Genomic DNA, 17,301 nt, shown 5'->3' with positions numbered 1-17,301 from the left:
AGGCTGATTAAAAATATTTTTAATAATGTCAAATTGGAAATTATTTTCTAATGTGTTTTTCCTTTATCTCATTTCTTTTTGTCTCTGTTCCTCCTTTTCCCAACTTCTTCACTGAAAACGAGGTAGAGAAACAATCTTTCAATCTCTTGGGTAAAGAGATGAACTGATGTTCCTGCTTTCAATTTGAGATCTTCTTTAACACCTTGCCTTTGCTGCATCATGAATCAGCTCAGTGTTCCAACAAGCTACAACTGAATTACATGTACAAGTGTGAAAAATAGTTGAAGTAATCAGCAGCAAAGTTTTCCACAATATCATTTTTGCAAGTGAACACAGACCCCATTTCACTTTTGGAGAATCTCTACAGAATAATCACTGCCGTACACCCAACAGTTTATTTTTAAGAAATTTCATGTTATTCCAAGCAATCAAAGAGAAAGCAAAGCATAAATATGCTTTATATACAGGAGAGTGGGAAACAAAAAGAACTACACAGATATTCTTTTAGCATCTATTATAAAACATCATTTTTCAGTGGAAGACTATGTACAAGATTTAAACCTGTAAAATATTTGATTATATACACCCAAACTATTTACATGTTATTTCACTGTAAAGGTTTGTCTGCCTGTATTTTGTGAGCAGTAAGGCTAGTTTAACTCTCCTTCCAGGCAGTATTATAGCCCACATGATGTTAATTGGACCCATTTGGATTTCCCCTGATGGGTGCCATCAGGATTTGAACACAATCTTATGCATACCATTCATATCAGTGACCTGATTCATTTCGAGTTGCTCCATGAAGGGCAGCCCACAAGTTGGGAGGGGACATAGCAAACTGATTGGGTTTTCCAAACAACCCAATACAAATACAGTAAAACCACTGATTCTACGTTAGAAACACAATGTTTTGTTGTAAACCTACCTAGGGCATAATGAGGAGCTGCTTTGTGCTGATAGCCCCCCACCACACACAGCTAACACTACAGGGCAGCAGCTTACTGTGAGCTCCCACTGCTTGACCTAACAGTCAAGTTGTTGAACTATAATGTGAGACCGAGCCCCAACAGCATGCGAATGCTTAGGGTTTCCAATATTAAATAATGCCACACTGGGATTTTAACCACTTATTTATTTTTGTTTGTGTGTGAGATGTCTGTCCAGAGCAGAGCCTGCTCATTTAACCAATGGGCATGCGGCCAGAAATATTCTGAATGTTTATCCTCCTCCAGAATGATTTCGGATTCTCTTTGTTTTCCTGCCTACTCTAGTCATGTATTTCTCTAAGTATCTGTCTACCCAGATGGCTAGCAGTTTTTTCTTGAACTGAATACTCTAGTACTGTCTACTAGTCTGTTTAGAATATGTGTGTTTGAATGTGTTGAATCCTCTGTCTCTAAAATCGGCCTCTCTGCAGTAGCTTGAGTCTGTTCCTGAACCATCCACCTGTCTACAAAACAGTGTATGTGAGTGAGTGTATGCATGTGTTTCTAATTCTCTAACATTGTCTCTGACTCTGACTCCTTTGAAGTCTGGCAGTCAGAATTGGAGATTCTCGTCCTCAATATGGTTTGCACAGTTGAATCATATCAATCAGCACCATTTAATGCCATTGACTTTAACAGTCTAAAGATGAGCAATTTAGTTGTATGATGGTGGTATCTGTGCGATGTAATATGATTGGACAAGGATTCACCCACGCAAATCTCACTTGTGCTGCCAAAGTTGGGGCAGTGGGATGGGGTGGGGTGCAAGTGTGGAGAATGGGTGAGTGGGGAGGTAGGGTGTAGTGGTGTGAACTAAGACCAAATACTCATTGGACAGTGAAGCACAATCAGAGGGTGAACCAGACAGGGTTGGAAGCCTGAGTACTAGAGCAGTTCTTTTGTTGTTGGAGTCTGTGAGCAGACATTTGAACCAAGAAGACAGAGATACAGACAGCAAGAAAACCTTTTGCAAAAGCAGGAACGTTTGAAAAGAGCTACCATTTCTTTGAAAAAAAAATGTACTTTGTTTTACCAAAGTCCGAAAGTTTTCTGAAGTCACTGGCTTCAGACCCTTTACGTCATTTGAAAAGTTTTCACTTTGGCCAGAAAAGCCTTGGAGTGTGTGAATCCACCCCATGTCTCCAGTCGGCTATGAAAAGGAGCCATTGTTCAGCTCTTCATTACATCACCCTCTGTCACTTCAATGTCCACCTTAGTTTCCACATTCTTGCCTCTGAAAAAGAAACAAAGAAAACAATTGTTTTTACAATTCATTCTTTACTGGGATGAAGGAACACCCTTATTGCTGGTAAGTTTCAGGATTTTGACCCCGTGACAGGACAGAAACAGTGATATATTGCCAAGTCAAGATCATAAGTGTTTTAGAGGGGAGGTCACAGGGTCTGTTGCCCCATGTATGTCCTAGTGCATCAAATGGTAGCGGCTGTAGGTTTGGAATGTGCTGTCGAAGAAGCCCACCCGAGTTCTGCAGTGCATCTTGTAGATGCTATACACTGCTGTCACTGTGTGTGTCAATCATGGAGGGAGAGAATATTTAAGATAGAATTTAATTTTCAGATGTCTTATCTGGGCTGATCTGAGGAGCAGGGGAGATAGGAGTAGGCCATTCCAACTAGATTTTGGCATATCTACCACCTTCCTGAATTATTGCAGTATCTCATGATATTTTTTAATACCCAGAAGTCATTTGATTTCTGGCTTGAATGTACTCAAACAGCGAGCCTCCAAAGCCCTCTGGAGTAGATGTTTCCAAAGATTTATTACCATCTGAGTAATAAAACTCCTCCACATTTCAAGCTCGAGCAACCTGCCTATATTTTGAGGTCGTGTCCTTGTTCTTGACACAGTGCAGCTCCTGTTTTTCCCAGTAGGGGGACCCATGGTTCAAAATCTACTCTCTCAACAAACAATCACCTGGAGACAGCAAATAAAACAGTAAACAGGAAGGTATTGAGAGGAGTAGGGGGGTAAGAAACCTTGCAATGCCTGAAGGTGGCAGGACAGTATAGATAAGGTGGTAAAGAATGTAGAATGCTTTCCTTTGCTGGGTGGGGTACTGCATACAAGACCAGGGATGTGATATGGGGGTTATGTAAAACGCTAGTTAGGTCACTGGTGGAGGTGTGTATATGTAGAGTTCTGGTCACCACGTTACAGGAAGGACAAACTTGCACAAGAGGGAATTCAGAGATTTACAAGACTGGTGAAAATTGATTGGATAGGCTTGGGTTGTATTCCTCAAAACTAACGAAGCTGAGGGGTGACTCAAATGAGATTTACAAAATAATGGAGAGGTTAGTTACCGGAGCCAACGGAATTAGGCGATCGGTTGAAGCATGAACGGGGACATGGGATTGGGGCGGGGAGGCATCTTCAAAATTTGTTGTAGAATCCGGCAGTGTCTGGAACGGGTGGGGGGAGAGTCATCTTCAAAATTTGTTGTAGAATCCGGCAGTGTCTGGAACTCATTGCCTCATTTGGTGCGAGAGGTGCAAACCCGTAACTCATTTACAAGGAAGTTGGATCTGACGGGCTGGAAACTGCAAGGATGTGGGTCACGAGGCTGCAAAGTGGGCTCGTTTATTCAGTCTGTGCACACACACTGCTCTGAATAGCCTCTTTCTGTGCTGTAACTTTTCTATAGTACTCTAGCAATCCGGGGATGATTACCTTTATGATTATACTCTTTGCTGTAGCTAGGAGCTTATTTAGTGTTTGTGTTATCACAGAAAGAAGTGGTCGTTCACAGTGATTGGGGGTGGGATGGAAAGCAATCGCAGGTTAGGCATCAGCTGTAGAATCGTAGGCCATTCGGCCCTCGTTGCCTGCGCCAGCTCTTTGCCAGGGCACTTCTCTAGTCTCCTACCCCTGCCCTTTCCCTGTAGCCCGTGACTGTCTCCTGAAAACATTGATCGTAACAGTCTGAACATTCATGCAAGCCTTATAATTTAGAATGCGAGAGGTGGGGACTGGTCGCTATTACTAATGCGTCTGAATTGGGGTGGTTCAGTTAAAACAAAAAGTTTGAGAACTGAGAAGACGCTTTGAAATACTGATACAAAAGTATCAACCAGATGAATGTTGCCGTATTTCAGTTTATCCGAGTTGAATTTCCAAAATGCAAATCGCTAAGGGTTGCAGTACAGCTTTCTGACAACAAGTGACGCTGTGCTGCAGTTTCTTTTGACACTCGACAGGCTACTCAGAAAGTGCAACAACACCATCTCTTGCTCACAAACAAAACCCTGGAAATACGTGGATTCTCTTACTTCGCCTATACATCGTGTGCCCCAGATTTCAAAATCTTTTCCTCCCTGCTACTGACGCTAAATTAGGACAGGATTTGATCAGCCTCCTGGGTTTTGACGTGCTTCAGTTGTCTGTGGTGAATTTACGTTGGGATGGAAGGGGTGCAGGAGAATAGCCAAACGGAGGGGCACTACCACTGTGTAACAACATCCCCTTCCCTCTTATCGCTCATCTATACACTCAGGTGAACCTGTTTTGCAACATAATAAAATGTGAGGCTGGATGAACACAGCAGGCCAAGCAGCATCTCAGGAGCACAAAAGCTGACGTTTCGGCCCTAGACCCTTCATCTAGGCCCGAAACGTCAGCTTTTGTGCTCCTGAGATGCTGCTTGGCCTGCTGTGTTCATCCAGCCTCACATTTTATTATCTTGGAATTCTCCAGCATCTGCAGTTCCCATTATCTCTGTTTTGCAACAGTTTGCATTAGGAAGCAGGCCTAGCACCTGTGTAATAAGGCAACACTGAAACTAATCATTGCCTTGTGGGTCTGATTTAAAAATAAAACTGCTGCTTGTCCCCACCGATTTCAAGAATAAAACTGTGATTGATTGACATCTGAGTAGAGCTGGATGAACAAAGCAGGCCAAGCAGCATCAGAGGAGCAGGAAAGCTGACGTTTCTGGCTAGCTTTCCTGCTCCTCTGATGCTGCTTGGCCTGCTGTGTTCATCCAGCTCTACACCTTGTTATCTCAGATTCTCCAACATCTGCAGTTCCTACTATCTCTGATTGATTTGAGATCTCTCATAGGATTGCTCCAGTATGGAAGCAGGCCATTCAGCCCATCGAGTCCAAACTGATCCTCCAAAGAGCATCAGACACCCAGTACCCTATCCTTGCATTTCCCATGGCTAAATCACCTAGCCTGGACACTGTGAGCAATTTAGTACGGCCAATCCACCCTAACGTGTGGGAGAAAACCCAGGCAGACACGGAGAGAATGTGCAAACACCACACGGACAAGTCACCTGAGGGTGGAATCAAACCCGGGTCCCTGGTTCTGGGAAGCAACAACAGCATTAACCACTGAGCCACCATGCTGCTGTCATATCAGTATATTGTTATGTCAAGCCTCTCGAGAATCCAGTTTATAATCACTCCCCCACTGGGAGGAATGCTGCCCAACCCTAACAATACTGTGTCTCCTTTAAGATGCTCCAATGGCTTTGACCAAGTTTATGGTCCCTTGTCCTGGGATTTTCTTCTCCAGGGTGATAATTTTCCTGGAAGTCGGACTGTTCTGCAAACTGACCTTGACCGTTTCAAGGAGAAGTTGGTTTTTCGCTTTCCACCTTTGACCTTTCCACGGTTCCTGACCCCCTCCTGCTGGTCCATCATGAGCAGCAGAGCTGCCTGGTTGACCCCAGTCGCGGGCATAATGGAGATATCCCTGACTGCTCGGAACTCTCCGCAATTATTGAGGTGCTCATTCTCCAGCCGGAAGAAGTTCCAGACAAATCGCCTGTGGATAGACGTCATAATATCATCAAAACTCAAAGATGGCGCAAAACACAAAAGCAGCAAAATGCTGCAGGACACCTGAGCCACGTTGAAGTTAGATATCTGCACTTAAAGAAGCTGAGTAATTCTGAATTAAGATAACAAAGTGTCTAAGCCCAAAACGTCAGCTTTTGTGCTCCTAAGATGCTGCTTGGCCTGCTGTGTTCATCCAGCTCCACACTTTGTTATCTTGGATTCTCCAGCATCTGCAGTTCCCATTATCTCTGAGTAATTCTGAAGTTGCCTCTTCCTGCTCCTCCCCTCCACACTGCTCTATTTGCTTAATAGACGGCAGTAAGGATAGTAGTCTATTCGATCCTTTGAGCCTGCTAATGTGCCACCAATATTCCTAGTCAGAGTGGAACTCATTGAATCTATTCCCTTGTCAATCACGCCTGGGGCCATTTGTGACATGAAAGGTGTTCCGAAGAACAGTCATTCTGGTCTTGAACTGTTAAATATCTCTGACTGTCTGTCTCTTTCCTCCTCCCCCTCTCTCTCTCACTCTCCACCCCAACCCCCTTCTCTCTCTCGCTCCCCCAACCCTCTCTCCACAGATGCTAGCAGGCCTGCTGACTATGTCCAGCACTTCCTGTTTTATCTCACTGTTGTGTGACCTGAGGAACCAGATCAGAAGTTGCTGGAAAAGCTCAGCAGCATCTCTGGGGAAGTAAAAGAGTTAACGTTTCCAAGTCCGAGTTCTGAGGAAGGGTCACTTTTTTTCTTCACAGATGCTGCCAGACCCGCTGAGCTTTTCCAGCAACTTTGTTTATGTTCCTGATTCATAGCATCCGCTGTTCTTTTAGTTTATATTTTGTAAGTGACTGAGGTTCATCTCAAGCGCAGAATTTGTTTAATGTAACTATCCTCTCGGCAATCTTCTGGAGGAATCATCTTGTGTTTGTTGTGCATTCAGCCCTGAGCTCTGTTTGCAAGAATCCTCTGGGCTCTCTTTTTAAATGGGCTCTGGTGCAAACTCGATGGGTTCCTGTCGGTCTCTCCCTGTCTGCGTCTCATCTACAGCCAGTGTGTTGCTAAGTCTTGTGAACAGAAAATGCTGGAAACACTCAGCGGTCCAGGCAGCCTCTGTGCCATTTGATACGCTTTCATTTCAGGCTTCCAGTATCTGCAGGATTTTATTTCCTTTCTGTGGTAGCGTTGTGTACATTCAGCGGATGACTGTAGTTAGCACCAATTCTGTATTGAGCTCAGGCAGTGAGCTGATGCATTGGTCATTGCTTCACGACAGCATAGCGCCCCCTCAGGCTGTACTGCAGCAGCGTGCCGTATTCCCCCAGGGACTGCACTGGAGCAGCGGCGTGCAGTATTCCCCCACGGCTGCACTGGAGCAGCGGCGCGCCGTATTCCCCCAGGGACTGCACTGGAGCAGCGGCGCGCCGTATTCCCCCGGGGACTGCACTGGAGCAGCGGCGTGCAGTATTCCCCCGGGGATTGCACTGGAGCAGCGGCGCGCCGTATTCCCCCGGGGACTGCACTGGAGCAGCGGCGCGCCCTATTCCCCCGGAGACTGCACTGGAGCAGCGGCGCGCAGTACTCCCCCGGAGGCTGCACTGGAGCAGCGGCGCGCCCTATTCCCCCGGAGGCTGCACTGGAGCAGCGGCGCGCAGTACTCCCCCGGAGACTGCACTGGAGCAGCGGCGCGCAGTATTCCCCTGGGGACTGCACTGTAGCAGCGGCGCGCAGTATTCCCCCGGGGACTGCACTGGAGCAGCGGCGCGCCGTATTCCCCCAGGGCTGCACTGGAGCAGCGGCGCGCAGTATTCCCCCGGGGGCTGCACTGGAGCAGCGGCGCGCCGTATTCCCCAGGGATTCACTGGAGCAGCGGCGCGCAGTATTCCCCCAAGGACTGCACTGGAGCAGCGGCGCGCCGTATTCCCCAGCGATTCACTGGAGCAGCGGCGCGCAGTATTCCCCCGGGGACTGCACAGGAGCAGCGGCGTGCCGTATTCCCCCGGGGACTGCACTGTAGCAGTGGCGTGCAGTATTCCTCCGGGGACTGCACTGGAGCAGCGGCGCGCCGTATTCCCCCAGGGCTGCACTGGAGCAGCGGCGTGCAGTATTCCCCCGGGGGCTGCACTGGAGCAGCGGCGCGCCGTATTCCCCAGGGATTCACTGGAGCAGCGGCGCGCCGTATTCCCCCGGGGACTGCACAGGAGCAGCGGCGCGCAGTATTCCCCCAGGGACTGCACTGGAGCAGCAGCGTGCCATATTCCCCCGGGGACTGCACCGGAGCAGCGGCGCGCCCTATTCCCCCGGGGACTGCACCGGAGCAGCGGCGCACCCTATTCCCCCGGGGACTGCACCGGAGCAGCGGCGCGCCCTATTGCCCCGGGGACTGCACCGGAGCAGCGGCGCGCCCTATTCCCCCGGGGACTGCACCGGAGCAGCGGCGCACAGTATTCCCCCGGGGACTGCACTGGAGCAGCGGCGCACAGTATTCCCCCGGGGACTGCACCGGAGCAGGGGCACGCCCTATTCCCCCGGGGACTGCACTGGAGCAGCGGCGCACAGTATTCCCCCGGGGACTGCACAGGAGCAGCGGCGCACCGTATTCCCCCGGGGACTGCACTGGAGCAGCGGCGCGCCCTATTCCCCCGGAGACTGCACAGGAGCAGCGGCGCGCCCTATTCCCCCGGGGACTGCACAGGAGCAGCGGCGTGCCGTAATCCCCCAGGTCAGAAATTTTGCCTACAGTCTCTGGGGATTTTGAGCTTTTTACATTCTAACTCAGGTGAGGGCATTGCCAGTGAGTGACGGCTGAAATAAGCCAAACACGACTCTGCACCTCACTATCCTCCTAACACTCTGGTTGAGTACAATCTCCTGCTCATTGAACTGATTCCCCTCATTGACTATAAATCTACTCTCAGCCCTTTCAGAACCCAGTTTTGATGTTGACTTGCCGTTATATTGTCAATACCCTTCCTTTCCCCCTCCCTTTTGACACTGCCCTGGACCACGATCCTGTGACCTTCTCCCAGGGTCGCTTCCCGAGTGGAAAATGAAAACAATTAAGTGGGACTTAGGGCTGCGTCGATCCTTGCTCCCTAGTTGCGTGGTATCTTACCTGAAGACCTCCAGTGGAGCCAAGGTTGTTGAGATGATTTCTGCCACGACCGAGTTCTTATTCTGAACGAACAAGATATTGAGGGCCCAGGCTATTCGCAGTATCACATCCTGGATCATGGCACAGTAATAGTAGATCTGTGGGGTAGATAAAGCCTGGGTCAGAACCAGTTCTCCATGAGGAAATGACTGGTAATAGCATGGATAAATAAAACAGGAGCAATCATTGTACTTATTTGATCTCGCCTCCCGGGAATGCCAACCTTTCTGCATTGTGTTCACAGCGCAGGAATAGGCCATTCAGCCCTGTGCTGGTGCCTGTGCTCCATGTGAACCACATCCCACCCAACATCACATTGTTTCTTCAACACACTCATCTCATCCTCACATGCTGTCTTGGTTTGATGGCACAGTGGCTATGTCACTGCTTTGGTAATCTACAGGCCTGGACTAATACAACTAGGGACTGAGTTCAAATCCAGCTGGGAAACTTAAATTAAACATTATAGAACACAGAACAGTACAGGCCCTTCAGCCCACAATGTTGTGCCAACCTATTATCCTATGAAGATCAAATTACCCTGCATACCCTACATTATACTAAAATCCACGTGCCTATCCAAGAGTCGCTTAGAAGTCTCTAAAGTATCTGACTCAACTTCCGCTGCCAGCAGCACACTCCACACGCCCACCAATCTTTAGGAATCAAAGGCTATGGAGACCATGAACTGATGTCTAAGCAGTCATCTGGCCTGTTAATATCCTTTAGGGAAGGAAATCTGTCACCCGAATCGGGTCTGACCTATATAAGTCACCAGATCCACACTAACTGTGATTGATTGTTCTCTGAAATGGCCTAACCTAGACACTCAATTGTTTAAAAAATTGCCTTACCACCATCTCTACCACTAAGAATGGGTAACAAGTGCTGGTCTTACCAGTGACACCCATGTCCCATGAGTGCATTGAAAGCTCAATGCCGTTCGCTTCACTTTCTATCATGGGGTCACGAACTCCATATTGTAAACACTTTCCCAGTAAAACAGTATGTTGCTCTCTCATTATAACTGTGCCACCCACCTGATGAAATGGACAGGAAGAAGCGGGGTTTGGGGCTACCATTGCTCTCAAACACAACGCAAAGTGAACTTAAATATCTAAAACCCCGAAAGGATGATCATTTGTCAACTCTATGTGTCAACTGTTAAATTTGAGAGGTGCAGAAAATACTTAAGGACGTTGCCAGGGTTGGAGAGATTGATTTATACGGAGAAACTGAATAGGCTGAGGCTATTTTCCCTAAAGGTTGAAAATTGACCATATAGAGGTGTACACAATCAGGAGGGGCATGGATAGGGTGAATAGCCAAGGTTAATTTTTCCCCAAGGTAGGGGAGTCCAAAACTAGAAGGCATTGGTTTAAGGTGAGAGTGGAAAGATTTATTTTTTTTGTAGATTAGATTCCCTACAGTGTGGGAACAGGCCCTTCGGCCCAACAAGTCCACACTGCCCCTTGGAGCATCCCACCCAGACCCATCCCCCTGTAACCCACACCCCCCTGAACACTATGGGCAATTTAGCATAGCCGATCCACCTAGCTTGCACATTTTTGGCCTGTGGGAGGAAACCGGAGCACCCGAAGGAAACCCACGCAGACACGGGGAGAATGTGCAAACTCCATGCAGACAGTCACCCGAGGCTGGAATCGAACCTGGGTCCCTGGCGCTGTGAGGCTGCAGTGCTAACCACTGAGCCACCGTGCCGCTTTTATAGAGGACTTGAGGAGTCACACAGAGGGTGGTGTGTGTATGGAATGAGCTGCTGGAGGAGGTGGCTGAGGACGGTACAATTACAATATTTAAAAAGCAGTAGGTGGGTACATGAATATGAAAGCTTTAGAAGGATATGGGCCAAATGCTGATAAATGGGACTAAGTCAGATTGGGATGTCTGGTCAGCACAGACAAGTTAGACAAGTCTGTTTGCATATTGTATTATTCTATAACATCTCAGGGCTGATATGGGCTGAGTCTTCAGGTGAAATAATCCAACAGGGTAACAGAGGGCATAGTGCCGGCTTCATTTTACAGTCACATCGCCTGCCCTTATATCTTTGATCTTTTAATATTATCCATATTATTATGGAAAAAGTACAATAGTTTAAGAAGCACTGAAGTTGTTGGTCGGAATTATTTTAATTCATTCTTGGAAACTGGATGTCATTGTCTGTTCCAGCATTTATTGCCCATCCCGAACTGTCCTTGAGAACACAGAACAGTACAACTCAGAAACAGGCCCTTCGGCCCACCATGTCTATGCCAACCATGATTCCAATCTAAACGAATTCCATCTGACTGCAAATGGTCTGTATCCCTCTATTCTCTGTCTGTTCATGTGACTGACTAAATGCTTCCTAAATATTGATTTATCAGTTCTGCTTTTACCACCTCCCCTGGCAGAGCGTTCCACACACGCCGACCACAAAAAAACCTGCTACTCACATCTTTAAATGTTCTCCTCTTGACCTTTGTTCCCTAGTATGTGACACTTCCACCCTGCGAAAAAGACTCTTGACTGTCCACCCTACATATGCCTCTCATAATTTTCTACAATTCTGTCGGGTTGCTGCTCAGCCTCCAATGCTCTAGTGAAATAATCCAAGTTTGTGGGTGGAGATGAGCTGCCTTGAACGGCTACATTTCCATGTGCTTTAAGTAAATCCACAATGACGTTAGGCAGGGAGTTCCAGGATTTTGACCCAGTGACATGAAGGAATGGCAATATATTTCCAATTCAAGATGGTAGAGGAACTTGGAGATGATAGTGTTCCTATGTATCTGCTGTCCTTGTCCTTCTAGATGAAAGCGGTCATGGGTTTAGAAGGGTCTAAGGAGATGCGGTGAATTTCTGCAGTGCATCTGATAGATGGTACACACTGCTGCTACTGAGTGGAATATGATGGTTTCTCTGCCACACCAACTGAGGGACAGGCAAAAACTGTGGCTCTAGTGCTGCATTGGCAATTGTTTGTAATTACAATGTGACATGTTTACATACACAATTTGCATTGTAAATGACAGGCAGATGAATTCATGATTGAATTAGTTGACAGAAATTGTGATAAAACACAATAACTGGAAGTAAGGTTTTGTAGTATTACAGTGGGCCTGATGTGAAGTGTTTAATATGTCACAGATGCAAATGAAAAGGGGAAACTTAAATACAAGGAAGTGCCACAAGGTGCAACCTTTAATGTTCTTGAAGGGCTGCAAAGTTAGGTGATGATTGTGAATGTGTTTTAAGTTAAGACATGTACTTACTTTGTTTTGATATACTGTCTCCTCCCTCAGGTATTTGTTCTCCTTGGTGTTCTTGTCTAACAGGCCCCAGTCCATTCGCAGGTCCCAGCCAATCGTGAAAATGGTGCTGACACAGGTGGTCACAGCCCACAGGTAGAAGTAAACCTTCACACCGATTGTCAACTGTGAGCGTTCTGAGGGGGTGAGACAGAGAGAGACAGCAGTAGAACCATTGCACCCTTACAGTGTGGAAAGAGGCTATTCAGCACCCCCTCGAGTCTGCACTGACCCTCCAAACAGCATCCCACCCGGACCTAAACCCCCCCCCCCCCCACCCTATCCCAGTGACCCTGCATTTCCTGTGGCTAACCCACCCAGCTTGCACATCCCTCGACACTACAGATAATTCAGCACAGCCAACCCACCTAACCTGCACATCGTTGGACCGTGGAAGGAAACCAGAGCATGTGGGAGGAAACCCACACAGACATAGGGAGAATGCGCAAACTCCACCCAGACAGTGAGAGGCAGACAGACATGCATACAGGATGACCACAAAGAAGCAGGTTTGAAGGTGTATTGTATAAGAGGAGAGAGAGAGAGAACTGGACAAAGTGATTTAGGGATGGAACTCCAGAACTTCAATTCCAGGCAGCTGAAGGCCATAGGAGTGACTGAAATTTGGGATGTGCAAGTTTTTAAGTACTTGCTGAGTGCTCCTTCATTCTAACCCATTCTGTGCCTTTGAGCACCATCAACCTCAGGTCCACAGCTGCCTTTTGGCGAAACTGTTCAACAACAAGAAATGCCCTTCATGTTCAATGCCACAAACTTTACACTCCAGTAAATTATGGATTGTCTGATTATATATCCTCTCCTCTCCTTGGGGTCTACTGGCATCAATCAGAACCTGGCCTCTGGAATGGTACAGTTATGAAAAGTGCTGCTCTGAGCTCAGCTGCAGGAAATACATGATTTAGACAGCATTGTTAAATTTGATAAGCATATGCTTCAGAGAAAGTCACAGCTTTAAGAATCAGAGTGCAGAAACTCTTTGCTATCAGAGTAAAGGATTGCCGATTTAAGACAGAGATGAGGAGGAATTTGTTCTCTCCACGGTTAGTGAATCTTTGGAGTTCTCTTCTGCAACGGACTATAGACGCTAGATCAGTAAGTCTATTATAGGCTCAGAGACTGATTTTTAAAAATTTAATCAGTAAGAGAATCCACGCTAATGGGCAACGGGCACAAATGTGGAGTTGAGGATTATCTGATCAGCCATGATTTTGTTGAATGGCAGAGCAGACTCAATGGGTTGAATGGCCTAATTCAGTTGCTACATCTTACAGTCTTGTGCCTGAACTTTTACATGAGTGATACGATGTGGAGTTGATAGTTCACTCAATCAGATTGACACCCTCTCTGATTACCTGATTATTAATTCCATCAGTAATACCTCACTCCACCAGTGAAACCCTCCCCATTAGTGGCCGGTCTGGCGAAATAAACGAGAGATTTAACTTGCCTTTTTCAGTTGAGTAGAGGGCTGCAAAGGTGACCATGATGAAGACAGTAGAATATTTTCCAGCGTTTGCTAAATGTGGGAAGGCATCTCTGCTGTCCCTGTACCGACGGAGACACTGAGCGAACCGGATCCAGGGTGGGATACACTGGATGATACAGGTCACTCCATAGGAGTAACCATTCCCCCCAAATTTTTCTGTGGCATACAGAAGGCAGTATGTTAGAATAAAATGAATTGAATTTCCTAGAGCATTGATAATAAAAATTCGAAGATGTCGTACATTCGATTAATGAGGACAATATTCAAAACTCATGAGTGACGATTCAAAGTTGGTGGAATGGTCTTTGTAATGGATATTGCACTTATCTTGCTTAATTATTAATTGTGTGAACACCCTGAAGTTGGGGGAACCTCAAACACAGTCACTGGATAAGGAACTGAGATTAGAACAAATGTCTTCACTCAAAGGGTTGCGAATCTTCGGAATTATTGACTGCAGAGCGTGGCACTGCTGCAATATTGAATATACTTAATGCTGAGTTCCACAGATTTTGACTGACGATGGAGTTGAGAGTTATGAGGGTGCAGGCAAGAATGTAATGTTATGAGCACAAACAAATCAGGCTTGATCTTAATGATGTGGAGGAGCCAGTGTCGGGCTGGGGAGGACAAAGTCAGAAGTCACACAACAACAAGAAGTTATGGTCCAACGGGTTTATTTGAAATCATAAGCTTTTGGAACTCTGCCCCTTTGTCAGGTGAAGTGGAGGGTAGCGCATAGGCATAGAGTTTATAGGTAGAGAGATAATGGCAAGATAAGTCCACACAATTATGATACCCTATTGACAGTCTTAATTACCTGAAATTATCTTGCCATATCTCTCTACCTATAAACTCTGTGCCTGTTTGCTTCCCTTCACTTCACCTGCCAAAGGAGCAGCGCTTAGAAAGCTTGTAATTTCAAATAAACCTGTTAGACTATAACCTTGATCTTAATGAATGGTGGAGCAGGCTCAAGAGGCTGAATGGTCAAATCCTGTCACTATTTCTTATATTTTTAAACTTCCCTGAGGCAATCTAGAAATGGGAAACCTGGCCCTTTGGGTTAAAGAAGGGACCTCAGGGCAGACCTTACTGACATCCATAAAGGAGGTTCTCCTCCGACCCTCAACCTGTGCAAATTTTTCAAATTTGCTTTTACTTCGCTGTTAAGGTCACCTGTATAGCTCAGGAATGACCACTTCTCCAGGTGGCGCTGCTGAGCCTTCAGACCTACGGCTCCTGTGACTGAACCAGCAGCAGGGAAAGGCTGGTTTGAATGGTTGACCAACATTTAGGAGCTGCCTGAAGTAAAACTGTTGAGGTCATCCACTTTCACCAGGTGGTCCACATCTCACCATGATTTTAGGATTCTGAAGCACCCCCACAAGTTTCAGTCGAACCTTTCCCACCATTTGATACTGAAACCATAAGCCAGCTTTCAGTGACAGATGGTATTTGTGCCCTATAACTGCCAGGAAAATGACCATTTCCAACAGGAAAAGGCCTAAATGTTTTTGTCCCAATCTTCAACAGAACTGCTGTTACTAAGACCTTGTTGTCGCTAGGAGAGAAGTGGTATTATCACTTGCCTCTTAAATCCAGAGGCCTAGGTAACGATTTGGGGACCTGAGTTCAAATCCTGCCATGGTGGGAGTTTGAATTTGAACTCAATAAAATATTTGGAACTAAGAGTCTAATGAGGACCATGACCATTGTCAGGGTAAAAAAAAATCTGCTTCACTAGTGTACCTTAGGGAAGGAAACTGGCCTAATGTCACTCTAGAGGCACAACAATGTGTTTGACATTTAACCACCCTCTGATCAATAAATAAATAAAATGTTAAAACAAAATGAAGTCGGCCACACAAACACTGAGGTTACAATGGTGGGATAAAGACCATGTATGTGGATCATCTTCCAACTCCTCAGAGCCTCTCCATTATGTTCAAGGGCTAGGTTGAGGCCCTCGATGGAGGCACATTTCCATCCCCCCTGGATGAGAAGCAGCCATGACAACACGCAAATCCTATCCAGGACAGAGTGGTCTGCTTGATGAGTGCTCCTGCTACAAGACCCGGTCTCCAACCCCTGTACGATCACGTGTTGGTACATGGACCTGCCACAGGATAGACCCCAGCCAAGGGGCCTCCACTTCCAAATTCTCCTCCAATTCATACCCCGCCTTGACTTGATCATATATCAGCTGCTCATTATATCACCATGAGCTCATAATCTCAAAATTATTGTGGGAGCCAACCTCTTTTGAGGATCGTAGAAGATAGATCCCCGCCACGACTTTCTCAAGGACAACTAAGAATAGGCTTTAGCTGCCAGCTTTGACCACTCAAGAGAGAAAATAAAAAGCTACACAGACTGAAATCCATAAGCCTTGTGTGTCGTGCAAGTCTTTTTACAGCTACAAGTTTCAAGTCTCAAATGAGGACAAGAGGTGTCACCTCTCTTGCATTGGTGCACAGTTGAGATCCCACGAAATGTGGCTAGGTAGGGCTAGTCATTTGGAAAATTGTCCTTCACCTGCTGGGGGGCTCAGGAGGCCCTGGTTGTTTTCCCAGTTCACTTCAAAGGTGTAGAAGCAGATCAAGGACCAGAGGTCGAGGAAGACGGTTCCCATGCTGTTGAGTTGATCTGCGAGCCAAAAATCGGCGAAGCTGACCTTATGGAATGGAGCAGTTACTGACCGACACTGTTTAGAAGGAATCGGACAGAGCAATGATTAAAGTCCGAGCCAATGCTGGAAGTCTTCTGTTAAATGGGAGAGTGGAGGGGCATCTATTCTGATCTCTGTTGCCTTGCCATCCCCCTGGCAGTAGACATCTGGCTACCAACCCTCCGCGAGGATACCAGAGATAAGATCATGGGAACTGCAGATGCTGGAGAATCCGAGATAACAAGGTGTAGAGCTGGATGAACACAGCAGGCCAAGCAGCATCTTAGGAGCACAAAAGCTGACGTTTCGGGCCTAGACCCTTCATCAGAAAAGGGCGATGGGGAGAGGGTTCTGAAATAAATAGGGAGAGACGGGGAGGCGGACCAAAGTTGGATAGAGGAGAAGATAGTTGGAAAGGAGACAGGCAAGTTAAAGGGGCAGGGATGGAGCCTGTAGAGGTGAGTATAGGTGGGGAGGTAGGGAGGGGATAGGTCAATCCGGGGAGGACGGACAGGTCAAGGGGGCAGGATGAGGTTAGTAGGTAGAAAATTGAGGTGGGAGGAGGGGATAGGTGAAAGGAAGAACAGGTTAGGGAGGCGGGAACGAGCTGGGTTGGTTTTGGGATGCAGTGGGGAGAGGGGAGATTTTGAAGCTTGTGAAATCCACATTGATACCATTGGGCTGCAGGGTTCCTAAGCGGAATATGAGTTACAATTCCTGCAAACTTTGGATGGCATCATTGTGGCACTGCAGGAGGCCCATGATGGACATGTCATCTAAGGAATGGGAGGGGGAGTTAAAATGGTTCATGACTGGGAAGTGCAGTTGTTTATTACCAGAAATGGTAAATGTAGGCACATTCTCCC

At 46.9% G+C, this 17,301-nt stretch overlaps 1 protein-coding gene across 1 annotated transcript in view; it reads right to left on the bottom strand.

The window, feature by feature from the left end:
* Positions 1-540: 540 nt before the first annotated feature.
* The window catches only part of LOC125465466 (xenotropic and polytropic retrovirus receptor 1 homolog), a 95,048-nt gene continuing 78,287 nt past the window's right edge, over positions 541-17,301 (bottom strand). Inside the window, exons 10-16 of the mRNA XM_048559049.2 lie at positions 16,303-16,471; positions 15,582-15,584; positions 13,726-13,920; positions 12,222-12,394; positions 8,905-9,041; positions 5,569-5,778; positions 541-2,220 (exon numbers count right to left, since the gene is read on the bottom strand). Of these exons, the coding sequence (XP_048415006.1) occupies positions 2,157-2,220; positions 5,569-5,778; positions 8,905-9,041; positions 12,222-12,394; positions 13,726-13,920; positions 15,582-15,584; positions 16,303-16,471 (951 nt within the window). The 3' untranslated portion in view covers positions 541-2,156. The remainder of the gene's footprint in view (positions 2,221-5,568; positions 5,779-8,904; positions 9,042-12,221; positions 12,395-13,725; positions 13,921-15,581; positions 15,585-16,302; positions 16,472-17,301) is intronic.

The sequence above is a fragment of the Stegostoma tigrinum genome, chromosome 29 (genome assembly GCF_030684315.1).
Source record: "Stegostoma tigrinum isolate sSteTig4 chromosome 29, sSteTig4.hap1, whole genome shotgun sequence".
NCBI lineage: Eukaryota > Metazoa > Chordata > Chondrichthyes > Orectolobiformes > Stegostomatidae > Stegostoma > Stegostoma tigrinum.
The sequence above is the reverse complement of the archived record's forward strand: the minus strand, read 5'-3'. Positions and strand labels throughout refer to the sequence as shown.